The 26834-nt window shown below is 39.6% G+C and overlaps 1 protein-coding gene across 1 annotated transcript in view; it reads right to left on the minus strand.

Moving 5' to 3' along the window:
- The window catches only part of LOC114648996 (receptor-type tyrosine-protein phosphatase eta-like), a 50889-nt gene extending 25968 nt beyond the window's left edge, over positions 1–24921 (minus strand). Inside the window, exons 1-3 of the mRNA XM_051924775.1 lie at positions 24867–24921; positions 20500–20554; positions 11767–12135 (exon numbers count right to left, since the gene is read on the minus strand). Of these exons, the coding sequence (XP_051780735.1) occupies positions 11767–12135; positions 20500–20536 (406 nt within the window). The 5' untranslated portion in view covers positions 20537–20554; positions 24867–24921. The remainder of the gene's footprint in view (positions 1–11766; positions 12136–20499; positions 20555–24866) is intronic.
- Positions 24922–26834: the final 1913 nt, after the last annotated feature.

Here is a 26834-nt window from a genome sequence, read left to right on the forward strand (position 1 = left end):
GCCATCCATCCGTCCATTTTCCAACCCGCTGAATCTGAACACAGGGTCACGGAGGTCTGCTGGAGCCAATCCCAGCCAACACAGGGCACAAGGCAGGAATCAATCCCAGGCAGGGTGCCAACCCACCGCAGAAGTACAGGCCAGTGAATGCAAATCGAAAAGCGAACAAAATTTCTTGAACAATTTTCAAGCAAACTGACACTGAAGAGTGTATCTGCTCACCTTGAGTTAACATTCTATGGAGTTTAGAATTATAATTGACTAAAGTATCCCTTTAAATCTGTCTGGTCGAAAAGTCATTTCAGCTGCAGACGCTTTGTTTACTGGTCAGATTCTTTCCTGGCAATAGAATGTAGAATCCCAAATGAAATCCATCCATCCATTATCCAACCTACTATATACTAACTACAGGGTCATGGGGGTCTGCTGGAGCCCATCCCAGCTAACACAGGGTGCAAGGCAGGAAACAAACCCCGGGCAGGCGCCAGTCCACCGCAGGGCGCACACACACACACCAAGCACACACTAGGGACAATTTAGAATCGCCAATGCACCTAACCTGCATGTCTTTGGACTATGGGAGGAAACCGGAGCACCCGGAGGAAACCCACGCAGACACGGGGAGAACATGCAAACTCCACACTGGGAGGACCCGGGAAGTGAACCTGGGTCTCCTTACTGCGAGGTAGCAGCGCTACTGCCGCCCTCAAATGAAATCTAGGCCCAGTTTATAGTGGTCTCCATGATGGTGTTCTTGGGTGTTTAGTAATATATTTAAAATATTATTTGTAAGTCTTTTTTTCTAATACAGTATAACCTTGTTAACTATCAGGGCCAAAGAAAAACAATGCGCACGCAAGCACCTATTAGATAGATAGATAGATAGATAGATAGATAGATAGATAGATAGATAGATAGATAGATAGATAGATAGATAGATAGATAGATAGATAGATAGATAGATAGATAGATAGATACTTTATTAATCCCAATGGGAAATTCACATTCTTCAGCAGCAGTACTACAGTATTACAGTACTATTACTCCTTTGTGGTACAGTGTGAGCTCTGCACTTTGGAACAACTCTCCCTTCTGCTAGTGTGTAGTCTTCTTCCACAGCACCATGTGTCAGGTCGCATTTTGAAATAATAATAATAATAATACATTTTATTTATATAGCACCTTTCCCATGCTCAAGGTGCTTCACAGAGTCTTAGAAAAAAAACAGCAGGGTATATGTAACATTGGATACAAATATTTTCCTGAATAGAACAATGAAACAGATAACAAAGCATTAAATAGAATAAAGGACAATAAACCAGAGTAAAATACTAAATTCAATACTAAAAGAAAAACCGAACAAATAACCTATTTTGTGATATAACAGACACACAAATTATCCTGAGCACCTGGACAGAGAAGTAAACTGAAAGAAAGGGCAGAATGTTAGGTTAAAAGCCTTCCTAAATAGATGAGTTTGAAGTTTGTTTTTTAAAAGAATGACTGGAGTCAGCTGATCTAATTAATTTCGGGATGACATTCCATGTCTGGGTGCTGTGGAGCTGAAGGCCCTGTCACCCATAGAGTGCAGGTTAGTGTGAGGCACAACAAGATTACCAGAATCAGAGGACCTTAGTAGGCGAACAGGAGTATAGTGATATAGAAGGTCATTGCTGTAGTCCGGTGTGAGGCCATTTAAAGCTTTGTAGGTTATTAATAGAATTTTATATTCAATCCTGTAAGACACAGGGAGCCAGTGAAGGCAAAGCAGGATGGATGTGATGTGCTCACTGTTGCTGGTTCGTGTCAGGACTCTTGCAGCTGAGTTTTTAATCAACTGGAGCTGTGATAGAAAATCAGAAGGGGCACCTGCCAGCAGGGAATTACAATAATCAATGCGGGATGTGATAAAAGCATGGACAAGTTTCTCAGTATTAGAAATGGAAAGGAATGAGTGAACACGGGATATGTTACGGTGGTAAAAGTAAGAAAGTTTCTTAATGTGATTTATGTGGGCAGAATAAGAAAGGGTGGAATCAAAAATGACACCAAGATTCTTTGCATCAGAAGAAGGTCTGATGAGATCACCGTCAAGAATGACTGCGAAGGTGCTCATTTTCTTAAGTAGCACTTTAGTGCCAATTTGCAGGAGTTCAGTTTTGTTGCAATTTAATTTTAAAGAGTTCTGCTCCATCCAGGTTTTAATTTCACTGAGGCAAGTTGTGAGCTGAGAAAACTCTGATGAAGTTGCACTTTTGACATTGAAATACAGTTGAATGTCATCTGCATAAAAATGATAACCCAGTCCATAGCTATGAATGACATGGCCAAGGGGAAGCATACAGATACAGAAAAGCAGAGGGCCGAGGACAGAACCCTTAGAAACTCCTTGTGTGACTGGCGCTGAGCTGGACCTGCCGTTGCCAAGACTAACAAACTCTTACCTATCAGAATCAGATAGGACTTAAGCCACTGGAGGGCAGTGCCAGAGATACCCAGCATGTTCACCATTCTGGACTGTAGAATGTCAGGTCTGACAGTGTCAAATGCTGCACTGAGGTCTAATAGAATTAATATGCTGGTTTGTCCAGAGTCTGCTGCCATAAGCAAATCATTGGTTACCATGGCATGATGTTTTCTTCTATTTGTATCTAAACATTTTCGCTCCCGTAAGTGACTTATCAACAATGGTTTGTGTAGCCTGGGTATGACCAGGCATGGAATCAGGACAGGTTGGAAGCTTTTCTGTGGAAGTTGACATCCTGGGCATGCCTGGGCAGCTATGAACGAGCTTGACGCTGTCTCAGCGTGCTATAAAGGTGGCTTGCATACACCGATCCTGCTCATTTGGTTAATATAGATAGTCAGTGTGTATGTAGTATCAGTATAGTAAAGTATAGTATCTGTAGCAATATAACAGTAAGTAAGCTTGATGCTATAGACGTTTTGGGTGTCGGGCGATATGTCTTGTCAATGTCGTAACAGCCGTGATACATTCTGCTATATCTGTGGCGAATATATTATCATGTGGCATGGGTCTCATTGCTGAAGGCAGATTAGGATATTCAATTGACTTCTTGCTTTTGGCAGAGAAACCAGACACATTAGTCAAACAGAAGTAACAGTCCGTCACATGGTCTTTCTGTTCTCGCCATATCATCGAAACAGCAACTCGCCATATCATCAAAACAGCAAATGGCATCGTCTTTCGAGTGCCTCTGAGCCAGGCTCTCAGACTGACAGCACATATCGCACAGCAAATGTGAGGCGCCCAATCCTTGTCTTGATTACCAGTTTTGCAGCCGAAATACAGAAGATAAGCTTTCATCCAACGTCTCTCAAGACAGAGGTTCCCAAGAATAACTGACGCCAACATCAAAGAGGGCACTTTTGTTGGCCCCCAGATCAGACATGTTATGAGTGACAAGCGGTTTGAAAATCTGTTAGTTGGGCCGGAAAAAAATTGCCTGGAAAGCCTTCAAAAACGTTGTTGACAATTTTCTGAGCAATTACAGAGCCCCAAACGACATTCAGCTGGTAGACAAACTTCTCAAAGCAAGACAATGAAGTGCAACATGTCACCCAAGATTCATTTCCTCCACTCACACTTGTACTTCTTCCCCGCAAATCTCGGTGCTGTCAGTGACGAACGAAAGGTTTCACCAGGACATTGCTACGATGGAGAAACGATACCAGGGCAACCGGAATCCGTCAATGCTTGCTGACTACTGTTGGACACTGCAATGTGATGCACCAGACATTGAATACAAAAGAAAATCAGGAGCAAAACACTTTTAATTCTGTTGAATTTAATAGCTTATGCGAAACATAAACGTGACTAAATACGTTATTGTCAGTGAACATATAAATGTCTATTTCTAAGAGTTCCTCCGTGATGCAGTAAAACCAAAACTATATTTGTGCGTACCCAGTAGGTACCTGTCACAATCAGCAAAACCTTTTCAGGAAGCAAGACTTTATAAAAAATTGTTGTGCAATGATTGGTGAGCGTGGAGGCTACAACACGCTCAAGAACTTTTGACAGAAAAGGTAAGTGGGAAATAGGCCAAAAATGGTTAAGATCATCACCATCAAGACCAGACTTTTTTAACATGGGGGGGTTACAGAAGCGATTTTAAAAGTGGCTGGCACAAACCGAGGGATGTATTGACTATTGTCATAACAGTCAGGATTATGGCATTAGGGCAGGATTTAAGAAGTGTGGTGGGGATGGGGTCCAGTTCACAAGTAGTTGGCCTCATCTTACAAAGCAGGTTATTAACAAATGCCGATGTGACTGGTGAAAATTTAGAAAAGGAGCTGGATGGAGTGGGAAGACAGGGAAGGATATAAATGGATGATGGATTTATGTTAGTTGAATTATTTAGATCTTTAATTTTATTGCAGAAAAAGTGGAAGAATTTTTCACAGACTTCAGTAGAGGAGGTAGTTGGGCCAGATGCAGGTTGGGTAGTTTATTAACTACAGAGAACAAAACCCTTGGGTTTTCATGGCCACTTTCTATTATTCTGCCATAATGTGTGTTTTTGGCTGCAGTTATGCATCCCTGTGAGGCCTTTGATGGTCAGAGAAAGCCTGGATGTGAACGGTGAGGCCAGTCTTACGTGACATTCTCTCAAGGCGTTGGCCAGTTGCTTTCATATATCGTAGCTCTGAATTATACCAAGGAGCTGAACGCTTAAAGGAAACCTCCTTATGTTTTAAAGGAGCTGTTTTAACGAGCGCTAAATGAAGGGTTGAGTTATATTGGTCAACAAGACTATCTAGTGTTGATGGAATACGTGAAGACAGAAATAGATCAGAAATGGGTCCAGCAAGAACAGAGGGACAGATATTTTTAAGGTTTCTGAAAGAAATTTGACATTTACAGGTAAGAGGAGGGAGAGGTAATGAGACAATGAAAAGCACTGCTTTATGGTCAGAGAGTCCCAATTCACTGCTATAAGTGTTGCCGACAGATAATCCAGATGTGCAGATCAGGTCCAGTATATGACCACCAGAGTGGGTGGGAAAATCAACATGCTGCACCAAGTCAAAACAGTCCAGTATGGATAGGAATTAATTTCTCAGTTTACATGTAGTAATGTCAATATGGATGTTAAAATCGCCAAGAAGAATGGCTCTCTGGGAAAGTGAATTTAAGTGGGTTAATAATTCAGTCAGATCAGATTAAAAAGAAGCATTGTATGTCGGGGGATGATAGACAACAATAAGTGAGACAGGACTGGATTTTGAATGGACTGTCAATGGGGATACTTTTGATGTTTAACTTTGATCTGGCGATTACTGTGATTCCTCCGCCTTGTCTTGAGCTGCGAGGCTTCGTGAAATGAATGTATCCGGGTGGAGTCACCTCTGTGACAGATGTAAAGTCATTTGGTTTTTGCCAAGTTTCTGTTAAGCATAGCAAGTCAAGGTTTGAGTCTGTAATGAATTCTGATAGCACCAGTGCTTTGCCATTAAGAGATCTTGAGTTAAACAATGCAATATTAGCTGATGTGGGTTCGTTGTGCACAGATCCATGACCAGAGTTTATTTTAAAATATTGCATATTTGGCACACTGACACTCCTTTCTCCAAAGCCATGAGTAGGACAGTATATTCCTGAGCAAATGCTGCCGGTGAACTTTACATTCGCAGCCCGGCTGTGGCAGTGACCTGACCCGTGATGCAAATATTTCAGAAGCTGCACAATATCATTGTCTTTTAGGAAATTCCAGTCTGACCCTTTGCTCTGGAGAAACTGTTTAATATGAAGGAGTTTGTCACAAGAGTATTTTAGCATAGTAGAGAGCAATATTTGATAGTAGCAGAGAAGCAACACAGCACAGCGGAGAAGGTGAGACGGGAGGCGCAGATGAGCAGCAAGTAGCAAAAAAAGCATAGGAGATATTTACAAAATGCACATGAAGATACCAAAATTCGGAGGTTCCAACACACAGCCACATACATATAACGCTGGGTATTATGGGCGGGTCGCCCAGAGACGCATCCAGCTGGGTGTAAACCTCAGATCATTTCTTAGTCCTTAACAATGTTCCCTCTAAGGAGTAGGATATAGTGAGCAAAAAACATTGTTTATGAGCGACATTTTGTTTAAGCCAAAAATTTATGAGCACCAACTCCGACGGTCGGAGTGAGTGATCGTGTGATAAGTACGAGCAACGCCGTCGGAATGAGCGATCGTGCGGGAAGTATGAGCAACGCTCTGAATTCGTGTGAGCGATCGCTCACGCGCTCAGCTTAGAGGGAACATTGGTCCTTAAGCACGTATAGAAGGAATCGAGAGCAATCCAGTGTTTAAATTATAATCAAGAAGACAGACCATTCCCGGCTCATAGATCGTCACAGTGCAAAGAAATGTCCATAGGGCTCGTCCAGTGTGCCACAGAAAGATTTGGTTGTCCCCGAGGCTGCAAACCCAGTCAAGGCAAAGTCCATAAAAGTAAATCCAAATCTACACAGTTTGAGTCAATTGCATCCATGAACTATACATACAATAAATACACATACAGTGTCAGTCACGTACCTTCAGTTTTAATAGCGTTTCGAAACTTTTTTCTTTTGTTATAATTAATTTATTGGAATTGTCACAAAAAACTGAAATTATTAAACATTTACAAAATGGTAAAAGTCCTTGAAGTACTGCTTCAATTTATGAAGCAGGAAGAACAACACTGAACGTTATAAAGCGTGATGTTGACAAATTTGGATAACGTGTTGAAAATGTAAACCACTGACAGTAATGTTACTCTGCATTAATGTTAGTGTATTAAGTTAAAGTTCTCCTGTACTGTAACTTTCTTTTTAAATTCTGTTATATTGTGTTTTGTTAGTATATTGTGACATGCAGGCAGCTTGTGATGTGCTGTGGAGGAGCAGAAATGCGTAATGAATGCTGTAAGTGATGAGACTGGGTGAAGGGCTTCTGTTCTGTGAGGGGCAAACATGAGTGGCAGGAGATGTTATGAGAAAAAAGAAAGTGAGGCGGAAGGAAGTTTTGAGTAGAGAGTCAGGAGGCAATAAGCAGGAGTGCTTGTGGTATAGAGAGTCAGGAACGTGAGCAGCAGGAGATAAACTGATTGGTTGGGAGAGCTTTCTTTTATTGTTTTGGAGGTGTGTCCAGATAGCAGAGTATAAGACAGGGCACCAATTATTACAGAACGAAGCCTCCGAGTAAAACATAGAAAACTCCAGTACATCTGAGTTGTGTTTGCTTATTACACTGGTTGTTACAATATTATAATTAAATAATTAATTTATATTATATTTTGTTAAAATAGATTTTTTTTGTAAATAAATATGACTATTTTCTAAATTACTCTACCATATATCATTTTTAAAGCAGCTGTTCTCTTATCTGTCACGACCTCGATCCCGACCCCTGACAGATAATTGAGGTTTTACTATATAATGCCGTTTGTCAAAAAATATACTTTGTTTAGAAAGGAATATATTTTCACCTGAACAAGCAACAAAGATTTTATTTTGCTTTCTTAAGAAAACACACAAGATTGGCAAATCTCTCAGCATGTCATTTTTAATAAGCACCACAAATCTAAAGTAAAGTATCTAAAGCTGAAGTAGAATTGTGATGCCTATATCCATCATTTTCAGAACCTGCTGATTCCATTAGAGTCCCTAGATGCCATTGTGTATCTCTGAGAGCATTAAAAGTGTAGTTAGAACCAACACCGGATGGTACACCAACCAGGACACCATTGCACACACACCACCATCCCAATTTGGTGGCGTCAATGACTATACTCAATTAAAACAAATCTTTGGTATGTGGGAGAAAATCCACCTGGACACAGAAAGAATTCTAACAATCACAGAGACAAGGAAGAGTTTCAACCACTAGCCCCCTGCCATGTATTGTGGAAAAAATAAATCAACTGAAACAAGAGAAGTTACAACAAAGTAAAGCACGGTAGAGTTCAAAAAAGGTATGGCAGCACTTGAAGCTGTGCAATGGAGAGCAATCAAGTGTATTCCAGGAGTTAAGGACACATCATACTGTGACAGACTCAGAGAATTAAACCTGTTTAGTCTCAAGCAGAGGAAACAGTGTGGGGACCTTATCCAGGTATTTTAAAATCCTGAAAGGCAACAATAAAGTAGATCCTGGAGAATTCTTTCAACTAAAGAGTGAATCATACACTGGAGGATACCAGAACAAATGAAGGGGAAATTAATTTATTTATGTACAGTATTTATCAATAGCGCCTGATGACCCCGACTCTCTTGGTTCACTGGCCCAATGTCTTACTTGTGTTTCTGAATGGATGAGTAGTAATTTTCTCAAACTAAATAAGGAGAAATTGGAAATCTTAGTGATTGGCCAAAATGGATATAATGAGGATATTAGAAATAAACTTGATCTAAAAGTCAAGATAAAGAGGCTTAAAAGTCAAGATGGAGGTAAAGAATTTAGGGATAATTATTAACTCTGATCTGAATTTTTAAATCACATATTAATCAGATTACTAGGACAGCATTTTTTTCACTTAAGAAATATAGCAAAATTTAGATCCCTTATAACTTTGCAAGATGCTGAAAAAGTAGTTAATTTGTATTTAGTTGACTAGATTACTGTAACACACTCCTCTCAGGACCACCCAAAAAAGACATCAATCGATTGCAACGAGTGCAGAATGCAGCTGCCAGAATCTTAACTAGGAAAAGAAAATCCAAGCACATTTCTCCAGTTTTGATGTCACTACATTGGTTACTCGTGTCATTTAGAATTGACTTTAAAATACTGCTTATAGTTTATAAAGCCTTAAATAATCTGCTCCATCCTATATTTCACAATGCCTCTCACCTTATACTCCAAATTGTAACCTTAAATCTTCAAATGAGTGTCTGTTTAGAATTCCAAGAGCTAAACTTAAAAGAAGTGGTGAGGCGGCCTTCTGCTGTTATGCACCTAAAATCTGGAATAGCTTACTGATAGAAATTCGCCAGGGTAATACAGTGGAGCACTTAAAAAAAAAACACTAAAAATTCATTATTTTAATATGGCTTTTTCATAGCTTCATTTTAGTGTAACCGTGATATTTTATATATGCATTTAATTATCATTTTTATTATGACTCTGCAATCTGTACTAACCCCTACTTTCTCTGCTGTTCTTTTCTTTTTTCTGATCTGTGCCACCACCACCTGATCAAAGCACCGTGATGTCCTTACATCGATGTATTGAAGGTCAGAGGTCCACATGGCCGTCATCATCTAATTCAAGGGTTCCCAAACTTTTTTCAGCCGCAGACCCCTTTACCAAAAACTTTTAAAACCGTCGACCCCCTAATTACATGCAATGGTTTTTCATATCCGCACTTGCTTTGATATGTTCGATAAGACAATGAACAGACATGTTTGTGCTACATGTATTTTCATGCATTCTTACGTGTGACTCTTTTAATGACACATTTTACCTTTTTGTTCGCAAATTTGGTATGTAATGTGTTTTTTTTAAATGATTTTACTTCTTAATTAGGTACCTATTGGAATCATAGATATTTTGAAGTAACAAACAAATAGCAGTAGTAAGGGGGTCTATTTTTGCTGTCGTTGACCCCCAAATTTTTTCATTGAAACTATCGACCCCTAGAAAGTTCAAATCGACCCCAGGGGGTCAATATCGACCACTTTGGGAACCCTTGATCTAATTCTTCCACGTGAAGCATGTAATCCATGAGGACTGATTTCTATCATTTCTGTTAGGTAGAATGCCTAGAGGGGGCTGAGTGGTCCCATGGCCTTGGAACTCCTGCTGATTTTGTTTGTTTTTTTTTTCTCCAGCCCTCTGGAGTTTTTTTGTTTTCTCTGTCTTCCTGGCCATCAGACCTTACTTTATTCTTTGTTACTTATTATTGCCTAATTTTATTTTTATATTCTTCTTTTTTCTTTCTTCATGTTTTTAAGCACTTTGAGCTACATCATTTGTATGGAAACTTGCTATATAAATAAATGTTGTTATTTAGGACTGAAGTCAGGAAGCACTTCTTTACATAAAGAGTTGGGGGAATCTGAGACAAACCACCAAGACATGGAGCCTTGAGAACCTTTAAGAAGAAACTGGACGAGACATTGAGACAACTTAGCTATTCAATAAACAAATGAGCTTGATGGACTGAATGATCTCCTCTCGTTTGTCAGATTTCTTATGTTTTTATGTCCTTATTTTAGAGAAAATGGATAACAGTTCTAGAAAACACAAGTGAACTGGTGGGTCTCTTGCTTCAATTTAAACATTATACAGACGGAGAATCGGAAATAAAAACGGTGAACCCCCTTCCAAGGCAGTTTACAGGTGTATTATAAATGGGTTCATTATTTTCATTTTTGCATGTTTTTCTCCATCTTTTTTACAAGGTCCAGCAGCCATTAGGGGGTTTCATGAGATCTAGAACCTCAATCTCACAAGAGTATTCAGAATTAATGCTTCCTTTTGATTTTGTTATTTATTTTGTTCTGTTTCCACTGACTCAATGCCTTAACATGGTGGAGTGGTTTGTGTGATCAATGATCCCTTGAGTGATGTTGTCAGAATCGTGTACTCCTGGTAGGGCCACCCATGGTAACTGGGTCAATGGTGAGGTCCTGACTAAGACTGAGTCAGCATCCCTTTCATGTCCCAACAAGAGCCCATCCAAACACATGGAGTCCCACCACGACTGAGGACTGCACACCTTCACTACCACAACATCAACAACTCCTTTGTGTAAGCTCTTCCTTCCATCCATCTACCTCATCCTTTTTCCTGTAGTGATTGTGACCTCTGCTTAACAATGCAGCAGTTTAGAAGATTGTTTTTGGAAGCACTTCCTTATCCAAGTTTGTGGATTCAGAACAACCTGTTTGTGCCTTTAAATCCTGTTACTTCTGCTTCTCTAGTTTTGCCTTGACCCAGAATTTTTGCAGTTTGTTTTTTTCTTTGAATTCCACCTTGGGAGTAGTGTTTCTGACTTCTTGGTTTCCAGCAATTTTTTTTGGTTTTGACTTTGTCTTTTTTCTCCTTATTATTATTCAGACATCCTTGCTAGCCTGTCTAGCATCATAACAGGTACAACTCTAGAGTGACTGTGACCGAGTATCTACACTAGGAGGATAGTAGGCTCGTTCAGTCACATTGGGAGTCTGTGGTAGTGCCTGATCTGGCCAGTTGAAGCCTTCAGCCATTAGACAAAGATGCCCTGCTGGCCAAGTGAAAAGCATTCTGCACACTTTCTTAACGTGTGATCACTTCACAGTCTTTTTCTTTTTCATTCTCTTGGTATTCACTTTCTTTTTATCACATCTATGTAAATGTAGAGAAATTGAGTATTTAATCTATAAACTTTGCATCAAGGAGGAATTTAGGAATTTGATCTGTTTTCTGCTTAACTTGCCTTTATAAACCAGTCACATGAAATGCTAAGTTGTAAATTTTAGAGGTATACAGCAGTATTAGATAGATAGATAGATAGATAGATAGATAGATAGATAGATAGATAGATAGATAGATAGATAGATAGATAGATAGATAGATAGATAGATAGATAGATAGATAGATAGATAGATAGATAGATAGATAGATAGATAGATAGATAGATAGATAGATAGATAGATAGATAGAGCTTTACTACTTAATATTAACAGATGAGCGAACAGATTTAAATTCTTAATGACAAGTCATAGGCACTATAAAAAATCTTATTTTTGCCTATTAAACTAAAACGTTTTTATAATATCATTTACCTTCATAACATATAGAAGGCAGCAAGGAATTACAGTTGTCTTCAAGCCAGGCTCCAAAACTAAGAAGCTTGACACAGGTATCTTCTGTATTGTTAGGGTCAGGACTTCTAGGATACCAGTTTTGGAAGACAAGCGATGTATTGTCTGACCAGCGAGACCAATCCATAGGACCACCAAGCTTTTTTCTCATCCCAATCCAAGAGTCATTATTCAGGATTTCCACCAGCACAGCACTGTTGTCAGGTGTCACACTCACAAGTTCCTTGAAACAGACCTGGCAGTAAGTCCTTGCTTCATCCCAGGACATGTTGTTGATCTGTGGGAAGTACAGTCTTTCTGCTTCAGCTGGGCAGATGGCAATCACTGCAGCTGCAAAGTGAAATAATGAAATGGAGAACAGGATTGAAATCAAAGTACAAGGCATGATCAATGAAGTGTCTCAACTGTTATATCTTTTTTCACTGGTCTAGACACAACAACATTAGGAAAACTGATAAAAAGACCATGATTAGTTGTGAATTGAATAAAACAAGGTTATGTTTAGTTTAAAGAATGTTAGGCATAATCAGTCATAAAGGATTTCATGGCAGCAATTTTGACAGTCACCTGCACCGGAAACTCGTGGGCTTATTCTACACATACTGTATTCCCCACTTCTGCATTACACAGACCTGGCTAGGTGAAATAAGGCCTCCTCCATACCAAGATGGGTCTGCATTGTTTTTGAACAAACTCTGTTCAGGACTGTGTGGCAGCAGAGTAATTAGCACCACAGTTGTTGGGTTGTGTGGAATATTGTTACTTGAAAAGTCCTGAAAAACTCAAATTTTACAGTACCAGCATTTCATGATTTTCAGTACAGGAAGTAAACATCAGCTTTCTTCTCCATCATCCCTAATCTTCCCTCGACACCTTCTATTGCAGTTGTGGAAAATGTATCATTTCATAGACTTCATGAAACAAAACTACATGCTTCAACACAAGCAGAACTTCACAGGAAACCCCAGCCGCCCCCCCTTATTACTTTGATGTGATCAACACTTCATGGGAGACCCCAAACCTTATTGATTCAATGCGATTGGGACTACACAGCTCTCAAGAGGGAAAAAGTGTGTCAGCACCAGGGAGGTTGGAGAAAGATGGAGGATATTGGAGTTATCCATTATTTGCTTCAGGAACTATTTTGGTACCAGGAGGTCTGAAAGCTGGTATTGATATCAAAATCAAAATTTTAGTACCAATCCAACACTACCAAGGACTCAGATGTCCATATACAATCTTTACCAGAGCCTGCACATTCTCCCCACGTCTCAAAGACGTGTATTAGGCTAATTGGTGGCTTCTGTTCACCCTGCACCCCTCTAGCTCTGACTTTATCCCCCTTCCCATATACCTGCATGGCTCCTTCTCGAATCTAATTTGACTGCCCCTCTCCCATTGCAACATGTAGTGTCAATATCATTAAAGTCGAAAACATCAAGGTTGTCTTTAGGACCACTGCTGTCTTATACCATTGATTTGTGGCATTATGCTGAGAAACTCTTGCCCCCTGTTATAAAATGGCATACCTGTACTGTCATCTTTTGCAACCCTGTCCTCTCAGTTGGCAGTAAGATCTGCAGTTTTCCTCTCTGGCACAACCAAGGAGTCAATAATCTTGGTGATCTGTTTGATGTTTCAATCCCTATAGTCCCTGTTTTCCATCTTCCTAGTTACTCCTTTTTCTTTTATTTACAGCTACCATCAGTGTTCAGGGTATGCGGAATCTTTTTCTTACCTTGTTTTTTGCTCCTTTCTCCCTAAAAGCTCTGTAAATCAGCTGAAAACCTCTTTTTTTAATTTCACAATTGTCCTGCGAGTTTGCTCCACTGGCTTCTCCACTGTCTTGGCAAAATATTTTTACAAATATCACATTTTGTTTCAGAAATCCTAACTACCAATTCATTAAACTTAAAATAATTCATAGACTTCACCCCGCTCCCTGTAGACGTCTCCTGATCCACTTTGTCATTTACAGTATATTCCCTTCCTTGGAGGTTGTGGCAAAGGAGAGAACTAAAACCAAACTGAGCGCCATTATGAACAATGCTGCATATCCTCTCACTGACACATGAACACTGAGGACTATCAGCCAACGAATCATTCAGCAGAAGTGTGTCAAGAAACAACATGGGATCTCCTTTATACCAACAGCGATACGCCTTTATAGTGCCTCACTGAGACTGGGACTGCCAAGTCAGAATTGTTCTTTCTTTTTATTTCTCTTCCCTTTTAGGGCTCATTTATACCTCACGCTCAGAACACGTACGCACACTCAACATGGCTACCATGCGTTCTCAGCGTTCATTTGCCGCATCCCCTGAACAGGTCATCAGAAATTAACATAACACGTGTGCGAGTTGCAGTACCAGCAAAAAGTCGGGGGGCACAGTGTGATAAAAGTTGGAATGTGATGTCAGAGTCTCTGGTTACTATCTACACGTGACAGAAAGACGCTATGTGGATCTTACAGGATCGATGTACCTACTTCGATGTTTGATGAATGGTTCGATGTAGTGAAGCAAAATGCCGACATACAAGTTCTGTTGTGGTGCTTTTATATTCAAGCGTCACATATTCCCAATCGTAATGATACGATACATTTTAAAACTCTCACATACCATCTTTTGTGCCATCTCTTTTTCTGGGGCTTCCTCCTGACCTAACAGAACCGGCAAGCAGCAACAGATTACCACACAGAACACATTAAATGTATGCACATTTAAAATCCTTAGATTTATACTTGATATCACTTTCATGATGAAATGCATTAAAATATGTATGTTACATTTTACAGATAAAAACGGTGGTGGAGCAGTAGCTCTGCTGTCTCGCAGGTGTTCTCTGCCTGGAGTTTACATGTTCTCCTGCTGGGATTCCACAGAGTGCTCCGGTTTCCTTCCAAAGATATGCAGATTTGGTGACGCTAAAATGACTTCAGTGTATGTGAGTGCTTGTATTCACCTTGCGATGAGCTGATGCCCCGTAAGGATTGTTTCTGCCTTATGTCCAATGCTTGCTGGAATGGACATATCCCTGGATTGATGGATTTAATCATTAAAAATCCTTTTCAGAGATGTTGAAGTAAGGTGTCATCAGAATTTAATGGCTGTTCCAGGCAATTCACAACACAGAAGCTGAACCTGTTCTCACCGTGATAATATCTCGCACTGCCACCTGGTGGATTCTTCTAGATTTACGCAAAGTACGCGCGCAAGTATAAACAGTAAAACACTTGCGTAGCAGGAGCATCCGCTGGAGCATGCGTCGTTTCACGTGAAGTATAAACCTTGACATTCTGGTGTGTGTTCAGACCATAATGTTTACACTGTCACACATGTGCGCTCAGATAATTTGGTTTCTCAGCCGGAACAAGAGTTGGCACTGTCACCTAACCATCTCTCCTTTAGTCCCTCTGCAGACCAGCAGAAGAACCAACTAAAGAGTGATGTGACCACAAACTCATCCTCTGATGATGTCACTTCCTGCCTATCCTGATGACAACTTCCCTTTTAGAACCCACCTACCAAAGACATCACTTCCTCTTCTGGCCATCTTCGACCCCTTTCCTGTCTCCTCCATATAAATGCCTCTGTGTTATCTTCTGGATTCAGTTCTGTTTTGAAGTCAAATGTAACCACATGTTTTTTTGTTTTTCTTTTTGCTGCATTTTTCAGTATATGGGGTGGCCATCCCCAAATGATTTACAGTCTCCGGCTCTCCTTAATTACAATATTTATTTAAAGAACATCTGTAAATAGCCAAATTTCTCCCTGGGGACAAAAAAGATCCATAATACATTTTATGGCTATTTATCTTTTTGTTTATCTATGTGTTATGTTTTAGCCAGGGTTTCTCAACTTCCTTTTTTCTGTCATTTTTGTTAGTGTTAATATTGTTATTTATGTTAAATATTTACATTGGTCTGTGTTTTTAAAATATTTTTTGTATTGTTTAATTTCTACATGTCTATGCTCCTTCTGTTATGTTCCATGTGTTTTGTGGGTGGTTCCCCAAGAGGCCCCCCTCCCTTATACAGCCCCTGGCAGCACACTCTGTTTTTATGCCTGGTTCTGGTGAGTTCTCCTTTGATTATTGCTGTCTTCTGGATGTTGACCAGTTTTGCTCCATTTTTTTTACCTCTTTTCCTCTCTGGGAATTGTGCATTTAGGATTTCTCTGCCATGAGATTATCTATTTTGAAGGCTACTTCTTCTGTGTCTTTTGTGCTCCTCAGAGTTTATTTTGTTGACGAGCATTTTTGTGTAATAAAACTTTCCTTTTATGAAGATTCTTTGTTTGTCCTTTTTGTTATACGAGCTGAAAGCTGATGGACCCTTATACAGTTTTTGAGAGTTAATTGGCAGGAGCTCCCTAGTTCATGACAGTATGAATTTACATGTTCTTCTTTGTTTGTTGTATTTTGTGGGTGGAACCCCCCAAGAGGCGGAGCCTCCCTGATGTCACAGTTGTAAGACGGCCCTCAAATATTTGAAGCTGGAAGCTGGTCCTTCAGTAGGTCATTTATTGTTGTTCTGGAGTACATTATTGTAAGTAGTGATTTTTCTGGCTCTGGATTATTTTGCTTCTGCTTTTGGGTTTTGATTTTTGGATTGTGTATGGGGATTTGTTTGCTCTGGGTTAAATTTTAGGCAAAGCCTTTTTCCTTATCGCTGCCCTTTTTGTTATTTTTATTCATTTGAGATTTTCAAATAAATATTTTTAATTTTTTTATTTTGGACTTGTTCTCCCAAGCCATGGTTTTTATGGTTCCTTTCTTTTGAATTGAAGTTTTGATATTTTCATGTATTTTGGGACACTTAAGTTATTTTGAACTTTAAAAGACCTAGTTAGGCTAAAGCCTGCATGTGGAGTTTGGAGGTGAGGCTACCTTGGGGTGAACTTCTTCTGGACATGTCAGTGAAGGTCCTAGACTGCTTTTGTGGCTTATTTTGAAGGCCTAGACCCCTTTTTGTTATGTTCAGGACTCCTATTCATAACAGTATCAATACAGAAGCAATGCTGTGCAGACTGTGATTGTTAAAACACTTACCTTTCAACCAAATGCTTTAATCAAGCATTTCCCTCAATAGTTTTTGTCATGGCTCCAAGCCATATTGTTTTTAGCGTTTACACAGCCTTCAGAAGGAGTTCAGATCCCCTCACATTTTTCACATTTTGTTATATTACAGCCTTGTGCAAAAATCATTTAAATTTATTTTTCCCTCATCAAACAACACTCAGTACCCTCACCTGTGATCAGTTCAATGGACTGGACATGATCAGGAAAGACACACACCTTTCTATAGAAGGTCCCACAGTCAAGCAAAAACCAAGTCATGTGGTCGAAGGAGTTGCCTACAGAGCGTAGAGACAGGATTGTATCAAAGCATGGATCTGGGGAAGGCTACAACAAAAATCCTACAGTATTGAAGGTTCCTAAGAGCACAGTGACCTCGGTAATTCTTAAGTGAAAATGTTTGGCACAACCAGAGTACTCGCTATACCTGGCCAACCAGCCAGACTGAACAATCGGAGGGCAGGGCCATAGCAGAAAAGGTGACCAAGAACTTAATGATCACCCTAGCTGATCCTGAGAAAATCTGTGTGGAGGCAGGAGAAACTTTCTGAAGAACAGCCATCACTGTAGAACTCCACTGTACTAGGCTTTATGAAGAGTGGCCAGATAGAAGCCTCTCCTCAGTTAAAAAGACCCACGGAAGTCCTCCTGGTGTTTGCATAAAGGCACCTAAAAACTCAGCCTGTAAGAAATAAGATTCACTTGTCTGATGAAACCAAGATTAGTGTCTTGTCTGCAGAAAATGAGGCACCACTCATCAAATGCAGAATACCATTCCAACAATGAAGCATGGTGGTGGCAAAATCATGTATGTTTGGTTTTCAGCAGCAGGGACTGCATGGGATTGATGGAAAGCAGAACAAGCAAAATACAGAGATGTCCTTAATGAAAAGCTGCTCCAAAGGGCTCTGGACCTTACATTGAGCTGGAGGTTTACCTTCTACCATGACAATGACCCTAAGCAACTCTGGGAATGTCATTGTGGGAACCAGCCACAGTGTGAACTTGAGCCCAATTGAACGTCTCTGGAGAGCCCTGTACATTGCTGTCCACTGATGTTCTCCATTCAGCCTGACAGAGCTTGATAGGATCTGTAGAGAAGAATGGTAGAAATTCCCCAAATTCAGGTGTGAGGAGCTTAGCACGTCAGACCCAAGACTGGAATTGCTGCTAACGAAGCTTTGACTACCGTATATACTCACAGATAAGTTTTCCTGCGGATAAGTCGGGACTTGATTTTACTGTGTAATTTCTGGTGTTCTATAAAGTTGGTCGAAAGTAGAAAACTCACGCTATTGGTCCAAGAGATTATGATATGCTAACGCCCACCTGCGAGAGTAACCACGGAGCACACTGCCTTTTTGTTCTATGTGGGTGTGCCAATGCTCTGTATCAGCGTGTGCTCCTAACCTCTCTCTCTCTCTCTCTCTATTGTGCCTACTTGACCACACAGTAATACCCAAACTATTCCGAAGCACTGATTTGTGTTTTTTGTATCTCACACCCTCATACCCCTTTATCATAAGAGCATCCCTTATCTACGATGGAGCGTTCGATCAGAAGAAAATATGAAGCTGGTTTTAAATTAAACATCATTGAAGTAGTGAAAGAAATTGGTAACTGCGCTGCTGCACCAGAATTCAATGCGTCTGAGAAACTGGTGCAAGACCGGAGGAGGCAAGAAGATGTAAAGAAAAAAAAGTTAAGTGTCGCATTCTTGAATGGGCGTATGAGTTGGGGTCTGATTTTATGATCGATTTTTCAAGTTTCAAGACTCAACTTATACCCGAGTACATACGGTAATACTTGTTTTTTTTATTTGTAATGAACTTACAAAAATCGTGTTATCACTTTGTCATATCTGAGTATTAAGTGTTGTTTGATAAGGGAAACACTGAATTTAAATGATTTTAGCAAAAGACTGCAACATAACAAAATGCAAAGAAAGTGAAGGGTCTGAGTACATTCTGAAGACACTGAATTTATTGCAGTCTCACCCTTTCACCATCACACCACCATCACACCCTGGCTGCCACTGTTTCCTTGTCGTACTTGAAGCCGCAGAGCTTGCCAGGTTTTTGACATGTTGCCCCTCTTAGAGAATTGGGGACAGCTGTCTTAGAACTATAATAATCTCATAATGAATTGGCATCAATGATTGTATTGATTATGAACATAATCATTTTTCATACCTTAAATTGACTTTGAACTATGGACATAAGCAAAGCTGGAAGGAGAGCTACAGTTTCAAAATGATGTGATATCAACAGAGAAATGGCACCGCAGAGGTTACGAGGGTGGTGTTGTGATTACCCTGTTTGCATTTAACAAAGAGATCTGGATTCAATTCCCACATACTGCATTTAACTTTTTCCTTCACTATTTTTGCAGTTCCACCCTTGCTGAGGCCGTAATTGTTTCTGTAGCAACTTATTGCTATTTGAGGTTCTTCACATCTGATGTAAAAACCAAGAACAGTGGATGCAAAGAAGCCCAAAAACAGTCATGCAATAAAATTAAAAAATGTGTATGTGTATGAGTAGTAGAGGTTAGTAATATACGAGGGACGTTCAAAAAGTTTCCTCACCTTTTTTTAACTCTATTAACAATTTCAAAAATAAATGACATCACTTTTCTACACAGTCACCTTCCTTTGCGAAGCAATTTTCCTAGCGTCGTACCAACTTTTTAATGCCATCAGCAAAAAATGTTTTTGGTTGAGTGCGTAGCCACTGATGTACTGCTGCTTTCACATCAGGGTTCTTTCTTCATTCCTCGTGGTTGTGGCTGCAGCTGGACATTCGGAGAACTCTGCATCCATCACACTAGTACGGCCATTTTCGGACATTTCAATCCACTCATAGACGACTCTACGAGAGAGAACTTCATCCCCATACTGCGCACACATGCAGAAATGAATTTGAGCTCCCGCACACCTTCTGCCCACACAAAGCATATGACAGAACACTGTTCCTCTTTGGTGCAATTTATAAGTTTCACAGCCATCTTCACCACAGGGTGACAACTCTTATACTAAACTGAAAGGGCAGCTGGCTTGCCAGACAGAACTAGTCACATGACACTCTCAGACATGACCAATTACTACTCCTCCCGTCTTCACTGTTACCAATGAAAATTGAAAACTTTGGGAAAGTCCCTCGTATAATTTGAAATTACTTTTTACCTTTTCTGTCATTAGGCAGAGTGGTAGCTCTTAGGCTAGGGATCTCAGCCAACAATCAGAAGGCTGCCAGTTTGAAACCCATAAATGCGAGAAGTGACTCTACTCCATTGGGCCCTTGAGCAAGGCCCTTAACCTCCAATTCCTTTGTCCTGGGTACGACGCTAATCTGCATCCAGCTCGCCAACTTACAGGGGAAACTTGGGGGTTAGTGGCAGGATTGGCACACCATAAAAAACCTCACACTGTTCTAGTGTGGTACTGAGGTGTCACTCACTGCACTCGGGTCCCAGTCCAGGTGGTTCGTCGTGTGGTGGGTGCGGCAATGAACTATCAGCACATGCTCCCAACTTCCTCCTCCTTTCTGCCATTCCACTTTCTGACTTGGGTAACATATCTAGGAGAACATGTTAAGATCAGAGAGTCATACTCACCTAAGAAGACAAATGCTGCCAACGGCTTGACTTCCATATTCAAAGCTAAAGTGCACTGTAAAAGAATAACAAAAGGTGGAGTGTCAAAAACCTGTAATGCATCTCAGAAAATACTCTTTAAACACAGAAGGAAGAAACAGCACCACAACTGAAGGTAAACAGAGATGGAGTTTATCCCGTCACCCCAGGCCAAGGTAGCAAATGACTCTGGAAAAGGTGCCAGGCTTTTGAGGAACTATTTGAATTAGGAATTAGATCTGCATCTCCACCACTGTGGTATGAAAGTAGAGAATGGTGAGGATAAAGGAAGGGTGTGAATTTGAGATACATTTGACAACACACTTGTTGATGATTATGACAGCTTCAAGCTGAACACAAATGTAATTTCAGATTAACTGTATCACAAAGCAATTTGGAGAAACATGAAATTAACTTTCATTGAATTTAGTGTGTTTAACCACTTAATGATGCTGACACATTGCATGAGTTCAGTTGAGATTAAAATGTTTTGCTGCTGATTTTTGTTCATACTCCATGGTGGTTCTCCCATAGGGGAAACAAGCTTTGTTCCCAAAAGAACAATCCACATGAAGGTTCCAGAAACGACCTTCATATATGTGCATCTGTAACATGTTTCACAAACAGCAATGCATTGATGATAACAAATTTGTGAAATCCCAGTACGTTCCTCATTTTAAAAGGACTCTTGCTGCTTTCAGTAACAAAGGCTGAGTTCAGGATTTCTCAATTTCTTTGTCTCCTGCTACTATACATTAAAGATTTCTGTTTTGTCCACCTCTCAATTACCAAAGACCCAACTTCATACGAAAAAAAGCCTTCCCAAATGAAATGGGTCTTTGTCAAGCAATGGGTCTATGAGGAACCACTGAACCCAGTAAAGTGCCATTAAAGATCCAGCATTTTTAAGAGCATTTCTGCTGCTTCTCATTCCAGTGTCCAGCAATGGTTGGCTGGCATTGATGGATTCCACTTGCCCACTTGCCCTGATTTTGGTTTTTCATCTTTGCAATGTACCGCTGAAATTTGCTTGCTTGAAGCTTGTTGTCAACCAGCTGGATGTAGTTTGGTGCCGATAACATCCTTGAATGTGATCCATGTGATATCCTCTGGTTGCTTTAGCAGATCTTCTAATCACTTGTCATCGATGACATGTCTGATGTGTGGGCCAGCAAAAATGGCCTCCTTAATCTTGCCATCAGTTATTTATGGAAACGTCTGCCTCAAATATCGAAATTCTTCACCCTTCTTAAAATGGCTTTTTGAAGGTAATTCATTTTTTACTTTCTCATATACGAAGTATAGGGAAAGTACTATAATCCTCCAAAAATTCCATTTCGAGATTTTGATGAATCTCAACATTTTAGACCTCCCTGAGCCAGAAAATACCATTTTTGGAATTATGTCCGTGTGTGTGTGTGTGTGTGTGAGTGTGTGTGTGTGTGTAAACACGATAACTTAAGTACGCTTTCAATAAGGTCAACCAAATTTAGCAGATGAGTATTAGGTATAAAACTTAGGTTTCTATCAACTTTTAGGCTAATTCCACTAACCAGAAGTGGTACTTTTCCTTTCATTCATGCAGCTTCAGAGTCGGTTTTATTCAACTTTACTTTTATAATAATTGTTCAATATATTAATAATTTGATTTGATTTGTTGTTGATGGTTCTTTAATGTACATAATATAAAAACATACTCATTGTCTTGTGGTTTACTCTTCAAATATCCATCTCCATATCTGAGTATACGAGATTTTTAAGATACAGTGTTTGTACAATTTGTTTCCATGAAAATCCACAAATTTATAATTATATTTTATTTGCAAGTTGTTTTTTAGTTGAATCTGTTCAACAATTCTGGATAGTGTTTACTACAATTTATTCCATAATTGCAACCACATTAAAAAAAAAAATCTTTAAATTATTTTTTTACGTCAAGATTTTCCACCTTAATAAATTGAATAAATCCTAATTAAATAAAACATTCTGTTTACTATAAGCTGCATGATCTCAGTCAGAGTTGTTTATTACATCATTGGCATTATTTAGTGACCTAATTAGAAAAAGTCATTCAATAAAACAGTAGCCTAAGACACAAAGCATGAGCCAACCCTAAAATTGACATGCAAAATGCACAATCATAAAGACAAAAACACTGTGATATAAGCATTAAAATATCAATACAATCCTGAAGGCACTGGCTTACCTGTGACCCTGAAGTAGAGACACAGAATAGAAAATGGACTGATGGATATTCACAAAGTATAGACACATGGATTTAATAAACAACTAGTTATGATCTTAAAGTGTCCAACTAACAGCTGAGATGAGTAAAACAAAATCCTCCCGATATGAATGGCCATTAGAACATTAGAACAATTTAGATGAGAAAAGACCATAGAGCCCAACAAAGCTCATCAGTCCTATCAACTTAATTCTTCCAAAATAACATCAAGTCGAGTTTTAAAAGTCAATAAAGTCTTACTGTCTACCACACTTTTATTCCAAGTGTCTGTGGGTCTCTGTGTAAAGAAAAACTTCCTAATGTTTGTGTGAAATTTACCTTTAACAAGTTTTCAACTGTGTCGCCGTGTTCTTAATGAACTCATTTTAAAATAGCAGTCTCAATCCACTGGATTAATTCATTTTATAATTGTAAACACTTCAGTCAGGTCACCTCTTAATCTCTTTTCGCTTAAACTGTAAAGGCTCAGTTCTTTTAATCTTTCTTCATAATTCATCCCCTGTAGCCCTGGAATCAGCCTAGTTGCTCTTTCCTGCACATTTTCTAGTGCTGCTATGTCTTTTTTGTAGACCAAAACTACACACAGGACTCCAGATGAGGCCTCATCAGTGTGTTATAAGACTTGAGCAGAACCTCCTTGGACTTGTACTCCACACATCGTGCTATATAACCTAACAGTCTGTTCGACTTCTTAATGGCTTCTGAACACTGTCTGGCAGTTGTTAGTAAAAAGTCCATTCTTCTGCTTCAGGCTGCTCCCATTAGGGGTTGCCACAACAGATCATCTTGTTCCATATCTTTCTGTCCTCTTCATCTTGCTCTATCACACCCATCACCTGCATGTCCTCTCTCCCCACATGTATAAACCTTCTCTTAGGCCTTTGTCTTTTCCTCTTTGCCTGGCAGCTCCATCCTTAGCATCCTTTTCCCAATATACCCGGCATCTCTCCTCTGCACATGTCCAAACCATTATCCATCCATCCATCCATTATCCAACCCGCTATATCCTAACTACAGGGTCACGGGGGTCTGCTGGAGCCAATCCCAGCCAATACAGGGTGCAAGGCAGGAAACAAACCCCAGGCAGGGCGCCAGCCCACCACAGCCAAATCATTATGAGTTCTACATTGTAATTTCAATTTTCATACCTCCCATTGTGTATTCAAACCTAACATTTTTACTTCCTATGTGTAATGCTTTACATTTATTTACATTGTCACAAATCTGCCCAAGCCTGTATGCTGTCCAAGTCCCTCTGTGATGATTTAATGAATTCCAAATTATCTGCTAATCCACCAATCTTGTATCATCTGCAAACTTAACCAGCTTGTTACTTATATTCCTATCTAAATCATTTATAAATATTAAAAATAGCAGCGGCCCTAGCACTGACTCCTGTGGAACACCACTCTTAACATCTGACAATTCTGATGAGGTTCCTCGCACCATCACCCTCTGCTTCCTGTGTCTGAGTCAATTCTGTACCCATCTACAAACATCAACCTGCACTCCCACTTCTTTTAGTTTGATGCCCACCCTCTCATGTGGCACCTTATCAAATGCTTTCTGAAAGTCCAGATAAATAATATAAGCTCCACTTTGATCATATCTTTTTGTTTCCTCCTCATAGAATTCCAGCTTGTTAGTAAAACACAACCTCCCTCTTCTGAACCCACGCTGACTCTTCAGTAAATCTCCCGTTTATGTGTTGCTCAGTCTTTCCCATAATAATTCCTTCCATTGACCAGACACTACATGTGAAGGTGACCTTGTAGAGAGGTGGCACATCACTAATAAAAAATAAAAAAAAACACCTCAGTGCACTTGAACTTTACTCCTAATTGATTCTGCTCAGATCAACTGATTTTTGTGTAATGCTCTTCAGTGACTATAGCCTTAGGGCACTTGCATATGTTTCCATTTTAATAAACAATTCTCATAAATATGCTAAATATTGACATATTGTACCATTTTGCTCCTGTAAGTGCAGTTTAAACAACAAAGTTTTTGTCAAAAAAATAATTAATTAAAGTGCCATCAAACCAACACACCAAACTGTATCAGTAGCAGCCTTGAATCCGATAAAGACGGGCACATGCCATACCTTATGGAGCTCCCAGACACTTTGATGCAGCCGTGGAGAAGAGAACAGCAATGGCCCGTAGCTCTTGGCTGCCAGAATTTATGAAGGGGACTGAAATGCAGAAAGCGATTTGCATAACGCTGGGAAGTGATAGTGCAGCAAAGCTCTGAGTAAGTAAATGTGTCTGGCTGTCAGTTCATCAGGAGCCTCACATTTGGATATCTATAATTAACGTTATTTAATTAATCAAAACTATACATGGCACATGTTACTGTCACAAGGTGGCCTACACAACAAATGAGAATACAATATAAAATATCACAAAAGTGGGTGGCAGACGATCTGACCCCAATGCTCCTCACCCTTGTTCGTTTTCACTCTTCTTATGATCTTAAACACCTCAAGTCTGTCCAGACCACCAGGTTTCACCACAGTAGTACATTACCTTAACATCTTGAGCTTAGAATCTTCTTGATTTCCTTTCTGCTTTTTTTCTTTTAACTGTGTAATTGACAAATATGTCATTTAATGAAGTAATCAGTTTGAGTCTTTATGGAAACAATGGTTTTTGTCGTAGTTATGTGGAATATTTGCAAAAATGCTTTATTTAAATGAACTTCACCATATCAAATCTGATTCTACTGGTAAAGCACACTGTAGATACAAAACTCTTCATAAAGGAAACAAATAAAGTACTTCTGTCCTCTTGTCCCAGGAACCCACAGTCAGTGAAGAGCATGCAAATGCGCTCGGCTCATTCAGATTATGAAACAATGAGCTGAATGTGCCCAGCAGTGGACTGACAGTCTTGACAGCAGGTACAGGGAAGTTATTTCAATTCATGGTTGACTGCATACCATATCTGAAAAATAAGAGTGCAGCATGGGGGAGAAGTAACATCAGGTACAATGTGGATGTTATGGTCGCTTGAAGTCTAACAAACAGACCGAGGCAGCACTGAGCTAAATGGAAATTGCATATCAGGGTGTCATAAGGATGGTAATAATATGATGTGAAAAATGTGTACTTAGAAAAAAAAACAATACTTTAGAAACTTACAGTTAGGTAGACTAGACTCTTCTTTTCCCCAGAAGAAAATTTGTTTGTAGGTGGAAAGTACAAAATATGAAACATTGTTACACAGATACAAGAAAAATAGCAAAGACAAATAACTGATATCCAGTGTTATCATAAGTACACACACTCAGGATCTGTACAAAGAAGAATACTTACCTTAAACAGTACAAAATAATAACAATTCAGACTTCAGCAGCACCTCTACAAGTAATAGAAATGAACATGCCTATAGCTCTGAGAATAAAAGAATTTTTAAATTAGTCGCTCCTTACCCTCAGAAACCTAAATCTGCAATCTAATGGCAATAGCTGAACTGAGGAAAAAGAAGATGGCTACTGTATGAGTCGGACGTCTTTCTGATTTTCTGTCATACAGCTCAGCGACTGCAGTCTGACCCTTCTTACAAAGTCATTCTATGTTAAGGTCAAAGGTTAGTATGTTATCATTTGTAGTTGTCCACCGTGTCAATCGTCTCCCTTTTAGCTAATGTTGAGACATTGGAAGGAGGGAAGCATCTAGAATTTCCTTACCTGGATTATTGAGCATGCATCGAGACATTTTGACTCACTTTGGCAAGAACTGCCTAAAGCTTGTATATGAGTATGAGCCACTTGGATGAGTGATGCAACGTATCTCCCTGGAAAAATAACTATGTCAAGATGAACTGAATCAACTTTCTAGAACTCACTCATTTTATTCTGTTAAATAAAGAGTCTAGAATCCACCCCACTAAGTTAGGGTCCAAACAGAATTGATCAATCAGTTTCTCAGTTAAAATGTGTGCCTGGATTATACTAAATGCTGACGAGAAATCTATAAACGGTAATCTTGCATGGATTTTTGATCCTTCTAAATGCTCGTACAGTAAATTCAGAAGTAGCGCTGTAGTGTCTTTCACCCCTCTTTGTTCTG

Source organism: Erpetoichthys calabaricus, chromosome 3, assembly GCF_900747795.2.
Source record: "Erpetoichthys calabaricus chromosome 3, fErpCal1.3, whole genome shotgun sequence".
NCBI classification, from domain to species: Eukaryota; Metazoa; Chordata; class Cladistia; order Polypteriformes; family Polypteridae; genus Erpetoichthys; species Erpetoichthys calabaricus.